Source organism: Ammospiza nelsoni, chromosome 13 (assembly GCF_027579445.1).
Source record: "Ammospiza nelsoni isolate bAmmNel1 chromosome 13, bAmmNel1.pri, whole genome shotgun sequence".
NCBI lineage: Eukaryota > Metazoa > Chordata > Aves > Passeriformes > Passerellidae > Ammospiza > Ammospiza nelsoni.
Window position 1 is genome coordinate 8,023,723 of NC_080645.1, and position 16,633 is coordinate 8,040,355.

At 52.0% G+C, this 16,633-nt stretch overlaps 1 protein-coding gene across 3 annotated transcripts; it reads right to left on the reverse strand.

The window, feature by feature from the left end:
- Positions 1-7,337: 7,337 nt before the first annotated feature.
- PLEKHF1 (pleckstrin homology and FYVE domain containing 1) lies at positions 7,338-14,529 on the reverse strand. 3 transcript variants are annotated; one of them, XM_059481739.1, is made up of 2 exons: positions 14,474-14,529; positions 7,338-9,645 (listed from the first exon to the last, which is right to left on the reverse strand). In XM_059481739.1, exon 2 carries the CDS (start codon positions 9,631-9,633, stop codon positions 8,812-8,814), a length of 822 nt encoding a protein of 273 aa, XP_059337722.1. In that variant the 5' UTR covers positions 9,634-9,645; positions 14,474-14,529; the 3' UTR covers positions 7,338-8,811. The 3 variants fall into 3 exon arrangements, with proteins under 3 accessions (XP_059337722.1, XP_059337724.1, XP_059337723.1); XM_059481741.1 differs by lacking the exon at positions 14,474-14,529 and adding an exon at positions 14,307-14,375; XM_059481740.1 differs by lacking the exon at positions 14,474-14,529 and adding an exon at positions 11,907-11,960.
- Positions 14,530-16,633: the final 2,104 nt, after the last annotated feature.

The window sequence follows — 16,633 nt, forward strand, 5'->3', positions numbered from 1 at the left end:
CTGAGTGTTGGCAGTGGGAGAGACCATGGAGCCAGTGCAGGTGTGTGTTTAGCCCCACCTGTACCCCCCCCAGGAGACCATGGAGCCAGTGCAGGTGTGTGTTTAGCCCCACCTGTACCCCCCCCAGGAGACCATGGAGCCAGTGCAGGTGTGTTTAGCCTCACCTGTGCCTCCCCAGGTGCTGGCAGTACCTCACAGCTGGAGGAGATCTGCCTCTCCTTATGAAGTGGGTAAAGCCTGTCCTGGGTGTAGGTAAACTCATTCTTCTGATATTGGTGTAGAATCCTAAAATTAGTTTTTGTTCTCACCCAGCTAACTGTCCTGTGAATATTTCCTCTCCATTTCTGCCCTCTCCCTGGCAGACAATTCTGCTTGGTACTGATGGAAGTTTTCTGCAAGAAAGGAGCCCAGGGCAGCTCTGATTTTTGACTGCTGTCTGCATTTACCCAAACCTCTCTGGCTCTACAAATCCTCCTCTCTCAGGATAAAAAATGAGGGGGCCATCTCACCTTTCTACCTTGCTCTTCCAGGTAAATTTTAAGCTTTACATAACCAGTTTTTCAAAATCCTAGGTTAAACACTTGCTCCCTTTTAGAGCAGTGAAGGATACAAAACATGCAGAAGCTGAATGTAATATTCAGGCTTGAGAGAAACGGGGTGCAAGAGCAAATGCTTGGTTGCTCAGCAAAGCAGGGGATAGGGCAAAATGGTCCAGAAAATAGCAGACTGAAGCAGAATCCTTGCTGAGCTATCAGTAGGAATCAGCTGCCTGCTCTGTGCCTGTCTGTGAGCCGCAGTTCCTGCAGCAGACTTTGACCAAACTGCAGTTTATTAATGGCTTGTGCAGGAACAAAGTCTGTAATAAAAGGCTAACTAGGGTGCTGGTGAGGAAGGCTCCTGGATCCGATTTTGCTGGCTTCTATAAAAGGGGCTGGCATGCTTTCCCCAGCCATTCTCTCCAGGAATCTGTGTATAAAAACAGTGTATTCGTATGTGTGTATTTGTTCCACAACCACAGCGAACAGCCTGGCAGCCGCCTGCATGCTTGAGGCTTTCTGCTGTCTGAAGTTTAACTCTGCAGGAGCCTGTGCTGACGCTGAGTCTAATCCTAATTTCAGACTTTCATGTGCTCAAGCCGGCCCCGTGGGACTGGGGCTGCTGACAATGGCAGCAGCACATCCCTGGTGAGTACGGGGTGAGGATCAGCCTTCACACCGTGCCACTGATGAGAAGTGCCAGCGAGGATAATGAGGAGCACTCTTGTAGTGCTTTGCATCTTCCAAGTGCTCTGCTCTCACTAACTAATTAAGCTGCCTCGTGACAAAGGTGTGTTTTTGTTGTGCGTGAAGTAACTGTGCTGTATTGTTATGCAATAGACCGAAATTGGATGGCGTCTGCAGATAGCACTCAGGAAATCAATTAACCAGCTACAGGCTGCTCACACCCCAACAACAGAGCCAGCTTCAGAGCTGCCCTACGTCCTGTCCTCTGGTTGGCCTTGGCTTGTCTTTGGGAACCTCAGATATTCAGGGAAAGCTGCACGTGCCAAGTGTTTGACGATGTGGTTGCAGTGTTTGCAGCAGCTCCATTTCCAGCCACACCATCTCCCAGCCTGCCCAGAGGATGAGTCCCAGTGCTGGTGATTTAAACCCAGGCACTGCTGGGCTCAGCCCAAGAGCCCAGCTCTGTGCTGCAGCTGCTCTGTTCTAGGAACAGGATTGTCCTGGTGTGGAGTTTCACAAAGGAAAACAAGGTCACACTATGCTGTGCTGCCGTGGGGAGGGATCGAGGGGATGCACTGCTTTATCTGCAAGATTTCACAACCTTACTGGGCAGCAAAGGCACCTTCCACAGTCCCCCAGTGCCTGCCAGCAGGTGCAAACATTGCCACCAGCCTGCAGTGAGCAGAACCCTGCGTGTCGGTAAGTGCCACCAGGAGGGTAACCCTGACCTCACAGTGCTGCCCTGATTTCTCTCAGGAAGGGGCTTGAGGTCACTGGACAGATTTCTGACAGTGCTCAGCAGTGAGTCAGAAGGCAACAAGAAAGGTAGGACAGATGGGAAAGGAAACCAAGAAGTAAATGTAGTTAGGTCACTGAACAAACCCAGGTAGCTGCCACATCTTGGATAGTCTGTGCAGCCTGCTTGCAATGCTGCTGGTGTTTGTCCTTTGGGAGCCACAGAGGGCACGGCAGGGCTGGGAGGGATACAGAGAAGGATAACTCTGTATGGGAGGGCACCTGTGTTAAGAGATGGGCTGGTTGAAACTGTTCCACCTGGAAAAGGCACTAATGGGGGAGATTTTGTCACAGCTGTGACTGGCACAGAGCTGAACTGGAGGAACAACACTGTAGAAGGCAGGGTGCACCCCCTGAACTGGCAGAGGTGAGGGAAGTGCTTGTTCACACAATGGCACAGGGAATTGTGGAGCTCATTTGCACAGGATGCTCCAAGTGCCAAAACAGAAATGTGTTCAGCAAGTGATTAGGCAGATTGAGAGTGAGCACTGGCCACACCAACCAGTGCCTCCACAAGTTTCTCAGCAGGCTGACAGGAGACTAAAGCAGCAGCAGAATTGCTCTGTAGGTGCCTCTTCAATGCTGTCCCTCATGATTTTGGGAGAGGTGAACTCTGGCTCTGGGTTAGTCAGACTGCTCTCATGTTCTCCCAGTTCCTGCAGTGCTGTGCCAACATGTGCTGCTGTGAGTAAAACACAACACAGGGACTGCCAAAGCAATCGCACTCTGAAAAAATGTGGCATTTTCTGTGTTGTACAAAAGGGGTTTCCTGTGCTGGGGAAGACCTGCCCATTTGCCTTTGTGTCTTTTATTCTGCTCAGGAGTGGAGCCTTCCTCTCTCACTGCTTTCCCATGTACAAACAAGTGATTAAGCAGAGGACCTGACCTCTCCAGGTCTATCAGTTGCAATCAGTTACTTCATGACCTCAAAATTGCTATATCAACTTAAAATTAAATCAAATGCCTTTATTACTTGCACCATAGAGGAAATATCTTCAAGCTACGAGAACCAACTAGGGGAATTTTAAAGAGGGAAACCTTTATTCACACTCTTTCAAAGTGGAAGTTGTATTAAGATATGATCCTGCTATTGCTTTGTTTTGCAGAATCTCTCTCTCTCTATATATATATATTTCTATATATTAAACAAGCTCCTTCTCTTCCCCTGTCTTGCTGTCACTGCTAAACGTGCAGCCAGGAATTCTCCAGCTCACAGAGGTGCCTGTTGTGCAGGGCTGGTACAGCTGGGAGGGAGGCCCTGCTTGCAGCCTTGTCCCTGTGTAGCTGGGTGAGCTGGCCCCAGGAAAATCCAGCTTCCAGAAGCAAATTCTGGTGGGGAGGATGAGCAGGAGGAGAAAGTTCCAGTGCTCTGAGTGGGAGGCAGAGCTGGCCAGGAGGTGCTGAGCCCCCAGAGAGCTGTAAAAGCCATATCTGTTCTGGAGCAGCCTGTCACAGTCTGTGTCCAGGGTGCTTGGGCAATGCCCAGCTCCTGTGCCAGCTTCCAGCACAGGACCCTTCCCCATTTCCCAAGGGGAGCAGCATTTCCAGTGCTGGGGGCTCCCCCACTCTTCCTGCACTGCCCAGATGGTTCTCCTGAAGGGTAAGGGTGCTGAAATGGGGGAAGCTGTGTGGAGCTCTGACTTGTAAGGTCTCAACCAACAAACACAAAGGGATCCTTTTGGATCCCTGCTGTGCCACAGCCAGGGTTGGGCTTTGGCTGTTGAGTGTCCCTGAGGAGAGGGAGGCAGCAGCTGGTGGGAGGGGTGCTCACTTGCTGCTGCTCCAGAGGGCTCTCCTCAGGCTCCATCCAGGCTGTGCTGAAAGGGCTGCCCCTGCTCCAGGGCTGCACCAGCTGCATTCCAGATCCCATTTTTCTGGAGCTAACACCTCTCCAAATGTGGCATTATAAGTCCTGAAGCAGCCAAGTGTGACAGTCTCCATTTGTCACTGTCCCCAGATGAACAGCTCTCTGACAGTGGATTCTGCAGAGCCTCTCATCATTAGAGCTTTCTCCTTGCACACAGGTGGCTGCAGTGTGACATCCCCAGTGCCTGTGGGACCAGCACAGCCAGAGGGGCTTGCTCAGCCTGCAGAGCTGTGTCTGCCTCCAGCCTGGTGCTGTGAGTGAACAAGTGCAGCCTCACACCCTGCAGATGGATGTGCTGACAGCAGGCACCTCTGCTGAGGTTTGGGGGAGGCAATGCCCTGTGTGAGCCCCAGCAGGAAGCTGTGCTGCAGAGGCACCCATGCAGCAAGGGCAGTGCACAGCAGCACTGCTGCTCTGCTCCCCTGCACACAGCTGTGCCTGGGAGAGTGTCAGGAGAGCAGCTGGATGCTGCCAGCCAGTGGAGCCAGCAGGGCTGCTCACAGGCTCTGCACGTGAGACACTTCTGGACTGTGAACAGCACCTGGCTCCCAGGAGCTGCCCAAACAGGAACCAGGTGTGCTCAAGGACATTTTGGGCAAGATCTGGAGACTCAGGTCAGTTTGTCTGGAACTTGCTGCTGAACACTCATTAAGTCAGAGGCTGTGACACAAGCCAGGAAGCTGTGTCACCCTGTGACCTGGGCGCTGGTGGCTGTGGGTTGTGGGTTGGTTCTGACTCTCACCCCACTATTGGAGCTGTTTGAGCCTGTGAGGGGCACTCCTGACAGCACTCAGGAAATCCTTTCTATATGAAGCCACTAAGGCTCTAATTTTACTTTATGTAATAACTCTTCCTTTAAAAAACATGTGAATTTTTTTTCTTGTTGCTGTTAGAGGGGAAGAGACCTGTCTGGCCTTGAGTTAATGCTTTTTCCTTCTGAAATCCATTTTTTCCAGAGGCTGTCACCAAAACATATTGTGTTTATGATTTTAAAAGAGGAGAGGTTGGCCTTGCTGCCCGGGGCAGCCTGGGCAGCAGGATCACAGGGAGCAGGGTGGCTGCCAGCAGCACATGCTCTGCCCCAGGTGTGTGCAACAGAAGGTGCTGCACGATGGAGCTTTGCTGAAGGAAAACCTTTTCTCTAGCTGCCCTCCTCCTGTTTCTCTCACTTCCCTACAGGAACAGGCTGGGAGCTTGTGTAGCTTGCTCTGGGCTGTCAACCTCAAGGTTTACAGAAAACCTGCTCCTTGCTTCTTTGCATTTCTGGCCCTCACTGGAACTGAGGTCAAATGCCAGCTTTGGTGTTGCTGGGGGTTCACCAGCACTTCACAGCACCTCCTCTCCTCCACCTGCAGCACAGGACCCCAGCAGTGGCTGTTTGGAGGTTTTATGAACTGGGTCACAGGCAGGAGAGGCTCCCCCCTGCATGGCACTGGGGTTGTTGTGCCTGTGAGAGGTACCATAAAGCAGAGCTGGCTGGGTGCTGCCCTGCAGTGCTGTACCCCTGGTGTGCAGCCTGTGCTCCTGTCCTGGGCCCTGGACACCATCTCCAGCACACAGGCCTTGGGCAACGGTTTCCATTTTGTGTCCACCATAGATGGGACAGCAGTACAACATCTTCCTGCCAGCACCATCCTTAAAGGTCCATGGCCTGCAGCAGAAAGGGTGGGAAACAGAAGCCTGTGCTTTTCATTGGAGACACCATTTTGCAGCTCAAGAGCAGCTGGGACCGTGGGTACTCCTCAGTTCCTCCCCCTAATCAAAAACCCAGGCAGAGCGAGGAACATGAGAAACTGCCTTGCAGCAGCAGTGAGTTGGAGGAGGCTGTGAGCTGTGGCAGAGCCAGAAATCCAGCCTGGACAGAAACTGAGTGTCTGAGTAACTGGGAGCAAGCCTTGGAGCAGCTGGCTCACCTCTCCCTCCTGAGCACTCGTGAATGCTGAGTCAGCATGTGCTGGGAGCTGGGGTGTGCCTGAGCTGCGCCTTGGGACAGCAGAACACTCAGCTTTCCTGCAACCTTTTTATCCTTTCAGTTTATCTGCAGAGCAAAGCTCCCCATTACCTTCTCTTTAGCTTTCCTGACTGGCTGCTGCACCAGTGCCATCCTCTTCCTCCCCTTGTGACCAACTCTGGAGAGGATGGTGTGCAATGGGGACACCCTCACCCTGCTGTGCCCTTTGGGCTGTGACACCTTCAGGCAGGGGCTGAGCAAGGAACCTCTTCTGGCACATGACCCCAGAGCTGATGTCTGGGAGCCCTTCAGGAGCAGGCTGTGACCCCACAAAGCCTCCAACCTGCACATGTTCCCAAGGGGAGCACTGCTGCTCTTCCTGGCCACGTGGGGCTGCCAACTGGAGTGGATCTCTGCTAAGGCCTTTATTTAGCTAAAATAGAGCACAAACCATCAGGAAATGCCCTATTAATGCACTGGAGATAGAATCAGGCTGGAAAACTCCAGGCTGGACTGTAACAGCACACAGCCTGTGATTTAAAACCCATGTGTTCAGCAGGCCAGAAGCCAGGAGCCCCAGGCTCTAATCCCAGTGCTGAGTTCCACAACAGAACTTCAGGAAGTGGGGGAGAGGCTTTGTTTAAATTTCCCCATGTTTTCCTGGGCAGGATCCTTTTACCATAGGCATGAAAAGTTTAAGAACTGCTTGGTTTCTTGGGGCTTGCAGTTGGTGGAAGATGTGTCCATTTCCCCAGAAGCCATCAGCAACATGCATCAGAAAAAGGAGCTGGGTTGTTTTTGGTGGTTTGTTCTGATTTTTTTTCCCCTGCTGTAATTAAGAAAAGCTTTTGCTCACCAAGAAGGCATTCTTTAGAGGAGTGCCTGTCCCTCATTAGAGCATAAAAGCAGTTCATAGGTCTTTTGGGGCTGGCAGTAGTAAGACCTTCGAACACATAAGTAAGCTGATCTCTAACTGAACTAAGGCTTAGGTTCCAAACTGCACTGCATTTCTGATTGGATGCACACTCAGCAGCTGGGCTATTTTTGGCTCGTGAGCCACTCTAATGGCTGTTTATTTTTAAGGTCATTTTCTGTTTGCATAGCATGTACACCCTTCTGGTGGGTGGGAGGCATTGTAAAAACAATCACTGCTGTGCAGAGCTAGGAACTAAGTCTGGAGAGGGATGGAAAAAACAGAACTCAGTGTACTTATTGCTATAAAGCCCAAAAACATCTGCTTAGGTCATAAGGTTTGCTGGCCCACTCTGAGCTGTGTCCCCAGCGGAAAAAGACTGTTCCAGTTGATACAGACTACTGCAGGGATTGCAGGAGACCTGGGAAAGCCTGTCAGACAACAACTGGGTATAAACAGAAAGGAAACATCGGATTGATGCCCTTACCTTCAAGGAGTAAACAGAAATCAGAGGAGTCTCCTCACAGCAGAGGAGTCACCACTTGTGCTGGGCTGGCCAGGCCTGGGTCCCAGCTCTTGTTAAGACCCTTGTTCAATAATAACATCCTTTATTGTCCTGCTTTCCTGGCTCCTTCCTGTTGGCAGTATCTTTATTCACACACAGTCAAGTGATACAAATTCACTGGAACAGTAGCAGTTTATAAAAGAGAGGAGTAAGAATAATTATCTTGAACTGAAATTTAAAAAACCACATGGCCACCTGTCAAGCAATGCACTCCTTGTGACAGCTCATGGTAAGGAAACATTTTACAACATTGGCAGTGTATTCCCAGCCATGCTGCTTTTCCAGACCACAAAATACACAATTTAAAAATATACTAAAAGTAATAATGGAGTTTGTAGAAATGCCTGCTGCAAAACAATTGCTGTTGTCTGATTTCCTCTATATTTACTCCCTTGCTACATTATGATAGAATACTTGAATAAACACAGTTTATTTCTAACTGAATTTGAACTTAAAAGTTGATCTCAAGTAAACTGTAAAGTCTTTGGCTCCCATCCTTGAAGTACATGAAGGACCTTAACTTTGGACTTGTGAGGCTGATAAGGCAGGAGGTGAGCCCACAAGTGAGAATCTGATGCCTTGGGCAGCAGCACAGGACGGAAGGGGAAGCTGAAGTGCTGTACTTCACAGGATCTTAATTTGGGCTTTTCCCTGGATTTTTACAGACTTTTATCAAGTCTTCCCTGGGCTCTCCTTTTACCTGATAGGCTGGAGATTTCAAGTTTCTAGTAATCTGGTATAACTGCCTGTGTTTGAGATCTGGGCTCTGCACTCAGTTGAGTGAACTGCAGCACCTCTCTCCCTCCATATTTCACTGCTCAGGGTCATTTTCCCTGTCCTTTTGCCCTCCCCTCCCTCCTCCTGGCATGGCCTCTTTCCATGTGAGAGAGCTGGATGCTCCATGCTTTGCTGAGGCTCACACTGAGCCCCACACAAGCTCCCTGCATTCCAAGTACCATTCTCTGAGTGTTTCCAGCCTTGAGAACACAGGGAATCCAGTGCTGGCCATACCGTGCAGGGATGAGCAGCTATTCCCTCGGGCTGGCATGCCTGCAGTGAGAATCTCAGAATGCTCATGGAAAGGGACATCCAGAGTGGCCCTTGCTGTGACAGAGGAACACATAGTGAGCAGGCCAATGTGTTCAACTCTGGGATTTCATGCTCCTTTTCCTCCCAAGAGCCAATCTCAAACCATTTCAAACAAGAGATGTTTTAGCAGAGATGAAGAATAAGGCACTGAAGGTGAGCTCATTTGGCCAAGACTGATCCACAGGGCACTGCCCCAGTCCTCAGTGCTCTTCACTGAGCTGTTCTCTCTGTGCTCACATTGTATGAGACATTCTCAGAGGGGAAACCTTGTCTCAGCTCTCACAGCACACACAGGGGCCAGGACCCACCTGCCTAGGCACGGCCTTCAGAGAAACCATCGAGAAGGACACGCAATGGAGGCCAGAGGTTGGCCTCCGAGTGTATAAACGCCACCAGCTCCCAGGGAGGTCAGCTGTGGAAAGATGACCAGGATACCTGTGAGGTATAAAACTCTGAGTCAGCTGGCCAGTGCTCAGCCCTGTCATCGTCAGACTTGTCGCTCTCATCGCCGCTGGAGGGCTCGTAGCCCTGCGTGGCAGAGGGGATGGGCTCCGTCTGCCTCCGATCCGCCTCTGCCTCCTTCTTCTTCTCGGCCAGCAGCTGCCTGTAGCACAGGTTGCAGACCCTCAGGGGCTTGGGGGACAGCCTGGGCATCAGGAACCTCTGGCGGGAGCAGTCGGCGCACACGACGAAGCCGCACTTGCGGCAGTGGTGCCTGCGGGTGAGCGTGGAGAACTTGGTGTGCGTGCAGCGCATGCAGATGTCCGTGGCCTTGTCGGGGATCCAGGGCGCCGCGGGCTCCCTGCACGGCTGCCGGCCCGTCTTGCTCAGCAGGTGCTTGATGCACTCCTCCAGGTGGCTGATCCACTCCTTCCTCTCCGTCAGGGACGCTGCCGACACCACAAAGGACTTCTTGGAGGTTTTGATCATCCAGCGGTTCTTCATCTGCAGGGTGTCTGGCAGCGTCTCCAGAGTGACGTCTTCAAGGGGGATGATGTGCTGGGAGTTGTACTTCCTTTTGTTGAGGATGATGCTGCCGTAGACCAGGATGTCGTTGAAGAGGAAAAAGATGCGAGGCTTTGGCTTCTTGCGGCACTCCTTGGTTAAAATCCCTTCTCCCAGGAGCACCCTGCCCGGCAAGGCCAAGGGCTGCCCAGAAGCCCCAAAGCAGCTCTCCACAGCAGCGATGCGCTGGCTGTTGATCTCCGTGTTTGCAAGGTGGTCCATCATGTCCAGCTCCCTCTGCAGAGAGGAAAACACAGAGGGAAGAGGTGAAACTGCAGACACCTGCACCAGGGTGAGGGTGAGTAGCCAGTGGATGCACAGGCGAGATGCTCCTGATGCAATCTGAGGCTACAGGTGATCTCCTGAGCACTCCTGGCTTTAGTTTGTTACCTTTCTAAATAAAATCTTCAGACTTTCTGACCTCATTTTGCAACAGCCCAAGCTATACTTAGAAGGTTCAATTTACAGCAATGCAAGCACTTGAAGGCAGAGCCAGGTCTTCCTGGTTGTGCTTTTTACCAGTCTCCCTGTGTGCCCTTAGAAAAAAAAGCTGCTTGATCTGAACCTGATTTTATGCAGATCCATAGAGAGCAAACCTCCTGTTTCTGACTGCACACCTGCCTTCTCAAGGACTGCTTACAGACACACACCCCCACAGCTCCACTTTGGGCCTGAGCTGAGGCAGGAGCAAAAGAAAACTCTGTGGTATCACCTCTTCCATGCATGACAAAAAAGGTAAAAAAGGAAATTTAAAAAGCCCCCATGATGTGAATAAACCCACAGAAGTTCAGCCTTTCCTCTGTTATCCCAGGAATGACAGTGCTTCCAAATGCAAGACACGTCATTCTGAAACTGTCAGCTTTGCTGAAGGGGAAGTGGAATGCAGCACACTCATCTCTCCCACACCTCTGCACCCTCCTTCTCACTCAGTCTGGGGTTTGACACTGTGCTGTGCTTTGTTCTAGCAGGAAACCCAGGTAAGAGTAACCCTGAAGTGAAAGCAGCTGCTGGCTCCTGGCAGGCTGCGCTAAGGGAGGTGCTCCCTGGCAGTGGATTTTCTCCTTGCCCCTTGCAGGCTGGAGGGTGCTGCCCAAGGCCAGCTGGCCATGGCAATGTGAGTCATTTCCTCCTGCACAGAGGTACCTCAGCCATCACAAGGCAGCTCCAAGATCACAGGGCCACGTGCTGTTACCCTGCTTGCTGCTGCTGGTTGATGGAAGCACTCATGCAGAGCTGCTCTCCACTGCTATCCCTGTGCTCCTTGCCCAGAGTCCCTGCTGCCAAGGAGGCTGGAGGGAAGAGGAGGATGACAACATGCCTGGTCCCATGTGTGTGGGACATTCTACCCTTGCTCCTCACCCCCAGTCACCCCTTTGCTGTGCTGGAAGGGAAACCACAGAGCTGCTGCACACCATGCACCTCTCAGCTGACCCATCTGGCAGCCAGACTGGGCAATTCCTCTGGGTTCCCAGAGCTTCCCTCTCTAGGGTGAAAAGCACAAGGTTTAGCCATGGCAGACCTAACTGGAGTGACCAGCCTGCAGGAACAGCTTTCACTGAGTGCTGAGTGCTCCTAAGAGCTGCCTTCCTCGGGGTGCCCCTCGAGCGGCAGCGGGGATGTGAATCCTCAGGGCCTCAAAGCCCAGGAGTGCACCGGGTGGGGCTGGGCACTGCTGGGCACATCCACTCACTTCACATTCCCTGAGTGCTCTGGCCAGAGGGGAAATCCAGGGCTGCCTGCAGCAGCAGGGGCTGCCAGCACTCCCCAGCCAACCTGCCACGGCACAACGTGCAGCAGCTGGGCCAAGGCTCTGTCCCTTGTCATCAGAGAGCAGAGAGCCTCCATTCCCAGCGTGGCTCCATCAGCCTGAGTGCATCTGTGCAGGGACAGGAGATGTCTCCTGCTGCAATAAGCACCAGGTGTTTTTACCCTCTCCCTCTCAAATACACAAATGAGGCTGAAGAGCACACAGGCAGGGCAAACTGCTGTCCACGAACTCCCTGATTAGGGCTACCCAGACACCCACCTATCCTGGGATGTGATCTCTCCACACATCCCTGGATGAGGAGTTTCTGTGTGAAAGAGCAAGATGAGCACACAAATAATACAGGAAAAACTCAAATTACAGCTTGGGATCCTTGGTGTGCAAAGACTGTGAATGCAATAATATGCTGTCAAGAACTTTGGGCACCAGCCACACCAAATGGGATAAACCAAAGCAGTCCCACCAGTTTCCTTCCCTTGTGCTGCTGGGTTATGGAGCTCTTAGCCTGCCTCTTTTATTTTATGTAGTTTAGAAGCATGGCCCAACCTCTCAAGAACTTATGGTACTTGACATGTCTCTATTTCTAAAGATCTCTGCACACCAGATTCCAGTGGAAACTAAAACATTTTGTCAGATAGAGAGACCCTGCCTGCACAGAGCCAGGAAACCTGAAATCCTTTCCAAAGAGGAGTGTAAGCTGTGCTGCTGTGAAAGCTTTAGCTGTTCCACTGACCTGGGTCCCTCTTGGACTTACTGCATGGAGCAAAAGGAGAAGGGGCTGGACACAATCCTGTAGTGTGAAAAAACCAAAGGTGAGCTCTCATTACACATCAGACTTCTACCTGCAGCTATGTCCCTACTCCTCCACCCTCTGGTTTGCTCCCTAGTTAAAATACCACAAGTTAACCTAAGAAAAGCCAACTCTGTTGTGGGAAAATCTTCTCTGCTAAGACTACAATTGTTGGCTGCTCTAGCTCAGGGTATTTCTTGAAGGAGTTTTTGTGGGATGCAAAAGCAGAATGTTTTCCTCCCATCTCTCTCCACCTCGGGCAGAAGTGACTGGAGAACAGCACATACACATAATAAAAAGTTTAAAAAAATAAAATGGTAGGAGTGGGACTCACAGTGCCTACCTTTAGGCTTGGACAATTCACTCTGTGTTATTCCTGTTCAGGTAGGGGGGGCAGAAACAGCCATCTGGGGGGCTGACTCATCACATCCCACCACAGGCCAGATCCATCCTGTCCCGAGTTCCACACAGAGCTCAGCTTGACCAACCACATAAAACCCAATTTCATGTTAATACTGTGACTCACTGCAAATAATCCACAGTTTGGCTTTGGAATGCAGGCACTTTGTGAATCTGGTAAATAAAGATAGCTGCTGAGTGTTACTATGGTCTCCTTTCCTGGGAGATGAGAGCCTCTCCCTTTGGAACAAAGTGAGAGTATGAAGTCTAATCTATTTTATTCATTTTGGTAAATGTTTTTTTTCCTGTTTGCTTAAGTTTGCTGTGTCAGGTCAGCACAGTCACAGTGCTTATTAGCAAGTGCTACATGTGCCCAGGTACCACATGCAGCAGCAGCAGCTTACCCAGCTGAAATTAAGGTGGCAAGATGTGTTTTTCTGGCATGCTGCTTTTCACAGAAGTTTCTAGCATGGCAAATTCTGGGGTTGTTTTTTCCATCAGGATCTGCTGGGTCTGCATGTGATCAAATACTGTGCAGTGAACATGACTGATGTTCAAAGGAAAAGAACCACAGCTTGGCACTCCCCTCCAGAAGTAAGCACGCCACAACACTTAACAATGCGGGCTTGTTCACTTGTGATTATAAACAGCCATGTTGATGCCTGCCAGGCACAGCATTTCAGCTTCAGCTCACGGGTCAGCAAGTCTGGGGTATGTTTTTCAAGTCTGTATGTACCTAAGGCTTAGGTGTACCGATGCAGAGAGCTGTTCCACCTGATCCTTCCACTCCTGCCATCAGGCAGAGCTGACAGCCCTGGTATCCACTGCATACCTCGCGCATACCACACATGGGATGGTCCATGACACCCAGATCTCACTGCTGAGGGCTGCCAGCAGGGAATGCCCCGAGCCTCATCTCTCTGCAGCTTTTCCTGAATCCCTCTTTCTGCCTTGCCCTGAGAAATCTCTCCTGGAGTTAGGGCTGGCATAAGCTCTTGCTCACCAAGCTGCAAGTAGGATGCAGCTGCCCGAGCAGGCATTTAGAGCAAGAAGAACAAAGTTCCTCTCCTTTTCCTGCCGGAGGGCATTTCAGCTCGCTTCTCCCTCTCTCCCGGCACGCTGTAACTGCTGAGGTAAGGAGGGCAGGCTCTGGTAAGCCCCTTCCTGCCGTGCTTACGAGGAACCCAACTCAGCACATGCACACTTTGGGGCTGGCTGTCACAGGGGGCCTTTAGGAATGTGACAGTCCCGATGGGACACGGACTGACTGAGCTGCCAAGCGTCTCGCCACGGCTGCTCAGCAGGGCCAGAGCAAGGGGACGGCCGGGCAGGCTTTGAGGAGCTCAGGCTGATGTTACCGAACCCGCTGGTGACAGCCTGAGCTCAGCTGTGGCTCTTACAAGTGCCAGCCAGGCTCAGAGGCGCCCAAGCAGCGGAGGAAGGGCAGGAAGGGAGGGAGGAAGGGGGAAAACCACGAAACTCAAGGCAGAGCCTTACCCCGTCCGTGCCCCGCTCCCTGTCCCCGCACTCATCCCGAGGCTCTCCGGACTCGTGACCAAGGACACACACGGGCTGGCTGCCGAGGGGACCGCCAGGGAAGCGACAATTGTCCCTCGCTGTCCCTCGCAGCGCCCGGGAGCTCAGCGCCCCTCTGGGACAGGCGCAGGGCCCACGCGGGGTCCCGCTTACAGCTCCGCAGCGGGACAGCGTCCGGGTTTGGTACGCGGGCAAAGTTGGGACTTGGAGTCCCTCTAAAACCCCAACACACCCTCCCTTCTAAAAACCTCAGCATACCCTCCCCTCTGGAGCCGTGCTCGGGCCGCAAGCTCCGCACACGCGTCAGGGGATCGCGGGACGGGCAGGACACACCGCGGGATCCCCGGGACGGGGAGCGCACACCGCGGGACCCCGGGCCGAAGCCGGCAGTCCGCACGGCCCCCTCACCTCGCCGCTATGTTCGACGGTTGGCGGAGCGGAGCCGCCAGACCGCTCCTGTCCCCCGCTCCGGCCCGGCAGCGGAAAACCCCCGGCTCTCTCCTCCGTCCCACACCGAACCCCCGGCTCTCCCCGCCGCCCCGCGCCGCCCGAACCCAACCCCGCTCGGCCCGTACCTGCCGGCCCCGGTAACGCTCCCGCGGGCCGCGCCGGGCGGCTCCGCTCCGCTCCAGGGCCCGGCCCCGCTGCCGCTCCCCGCCCACCGCCACCGCCGCCAATGGGCGCCCCGGGGCCGGGCTGGGCTGCCGAGGCTGGGACTGCCCCACAGGGCCGTGAGGGGGGCTGCCTGTGCCCCACGGCTGCCTGTGTGCCCCATGGCTGCGTGCGCCCTATGGCTGCGTGTGCCCCACGGCTGTGTGTGCTCCACGCCTGCCTGCGTGCCTCACGGCTGTGTGCCCTATAGCTGTGTATGCCCCATGGCTGTGCCCCACGGCTGAGTGCCCCATGGCTGCCTGTGCTCCATGGCTGTGTGTGTGCCCCATAGCTGTGTGTGCCCTGCTGCCATCCCGCACCCTCCTGCACACTCTCCTCTTGGCCCCACAAGCACAGCTTGCTGGCAGTTTTAAATTTCCAGTTTGATCACCCCCTAATCACGTTATATTCCATCCAGCAGAAGGGTACACATAGATGGCATTGTATAAAGATTGTTTCAGTGATAAAATACCCCCGGCGTTTCACAGTTAAGAAGAAGGATATAAATAGAACTACACATTACACTGGTCCAAAACAGAAACCAGACCTGCTCCCAAGCCTTGGATCACAGCTTCTCACCACTTTTGTGGTTACACTTACAGACCTCTGTGTAGAGAATGCTCTATTAACACCGAATTGGCATTGCAGGAAAATCTTTTGCATTCCTCTCTCCCACCCACTCATGACAGTGCCAGGAGGGTGGTGGGCAGAGGCTGTGAGTGCCCCAGCAGTGCTGAAGGTGCTGCAGGGCACCCGAGCTCTGGCCCTTGCCAGGTGCAGTCACACAACCCCAGGCCTGGGCTGATCTATAATTCAGGTGCTTGCTCACTTTCTGTAATAGCTTTTCTATTTTTAATGGGAAGTGATGGACCTGTCAAGGTATTAGAAATATTTTTTTTCCCAGGTTTTCATTTTCTTTGGTAATAATAATATGGGCTGGGAAGCTCATGGTGCACTTTAGAGCTAAAGTGCTTGGCAATCATGGGAGCTTCTACAAGTCCTTATTTCCTTACACTTTGTGGTTGTGTCAGATGAGCAGATAAATGAGGACACGGACTAAGCTCAGTGCCTAGCAGTGTATGAGGGGGGATTGCGGAGAGGGCCATCAGGTCACTGAGAAACCCCTGAAAACCTGGGAGAAAGCTCAGCACCGAGGGGAGGCTGCGGCTGCTGGGCTGGACAGATTCAGGTTATCACTATATATATAGTGATATATAAGTTTTATATATATATATATATATGTATATATCAGGGCTTTCCAGTCCTTCTCCCTTTTCTGTGGGACTGAATGGTCTGTCAGTGCAAGGAACATGGTCTGCCTTTGCAGACTGGTTCTCACACCTGGGAGCTGGTTTATGTGGAGCTGCTAACTCTGAGGAGATCTGCCCAGCTTAGAAATTAATTCTCTACAGAATGCTGGGGGTTTTTAAACGAGGTCTAACTGTAAATATCTGTAAACTCTAAATAGACAAAGCACTGAACTAAATATGCCAGAATTTGTCTTAGCTGTCAGGCTAATTCAGATCTAACCAGCCACAGATTATTACTCTGAACCTGGTTTTTTCCCTCCTGTATGCTAAAATTATTCTGAATTTGCTCTCATATGCTAATGAAACTATGCTAATAATAGTCTTTATTACTGAGATTTAATATTTTATTTTTCTTGTTGTTTCTCAGCATGCTCACCTGGACAACACATCAGCCAAACACAGCATTGGGCTGGCCAAACCACCTGGGATTTGGAGGTTTTTTTGTTTCTCTTCAGTCAGAAGTGGAGGTGTGCTCAGGCAAGTGTTGCATGAGGCAAGGGAAGCCCCAAAATCCACTTTGTGCTCACAGTCAGTGTTAAGCAGTTGCAATTGAGAGCTGCCTTTCTGTTGGTATTTTGTTTGTTTGTTTTGGAAGCTCTTACACACTTGCTAGAATTCCTCACTGAGATGCAAACTGGGAGTTTCACCAGTAATCTTAAAAGTTATTTGAGAGGCAGGCTTAGGAGCTCTGTTTTTCCTGGCTGTAAACCCAAACATTTGTGGGACCACTTGAAAAAGCTTCAGCCCAAATTACCAGCTTTTAAAGCAACTAGA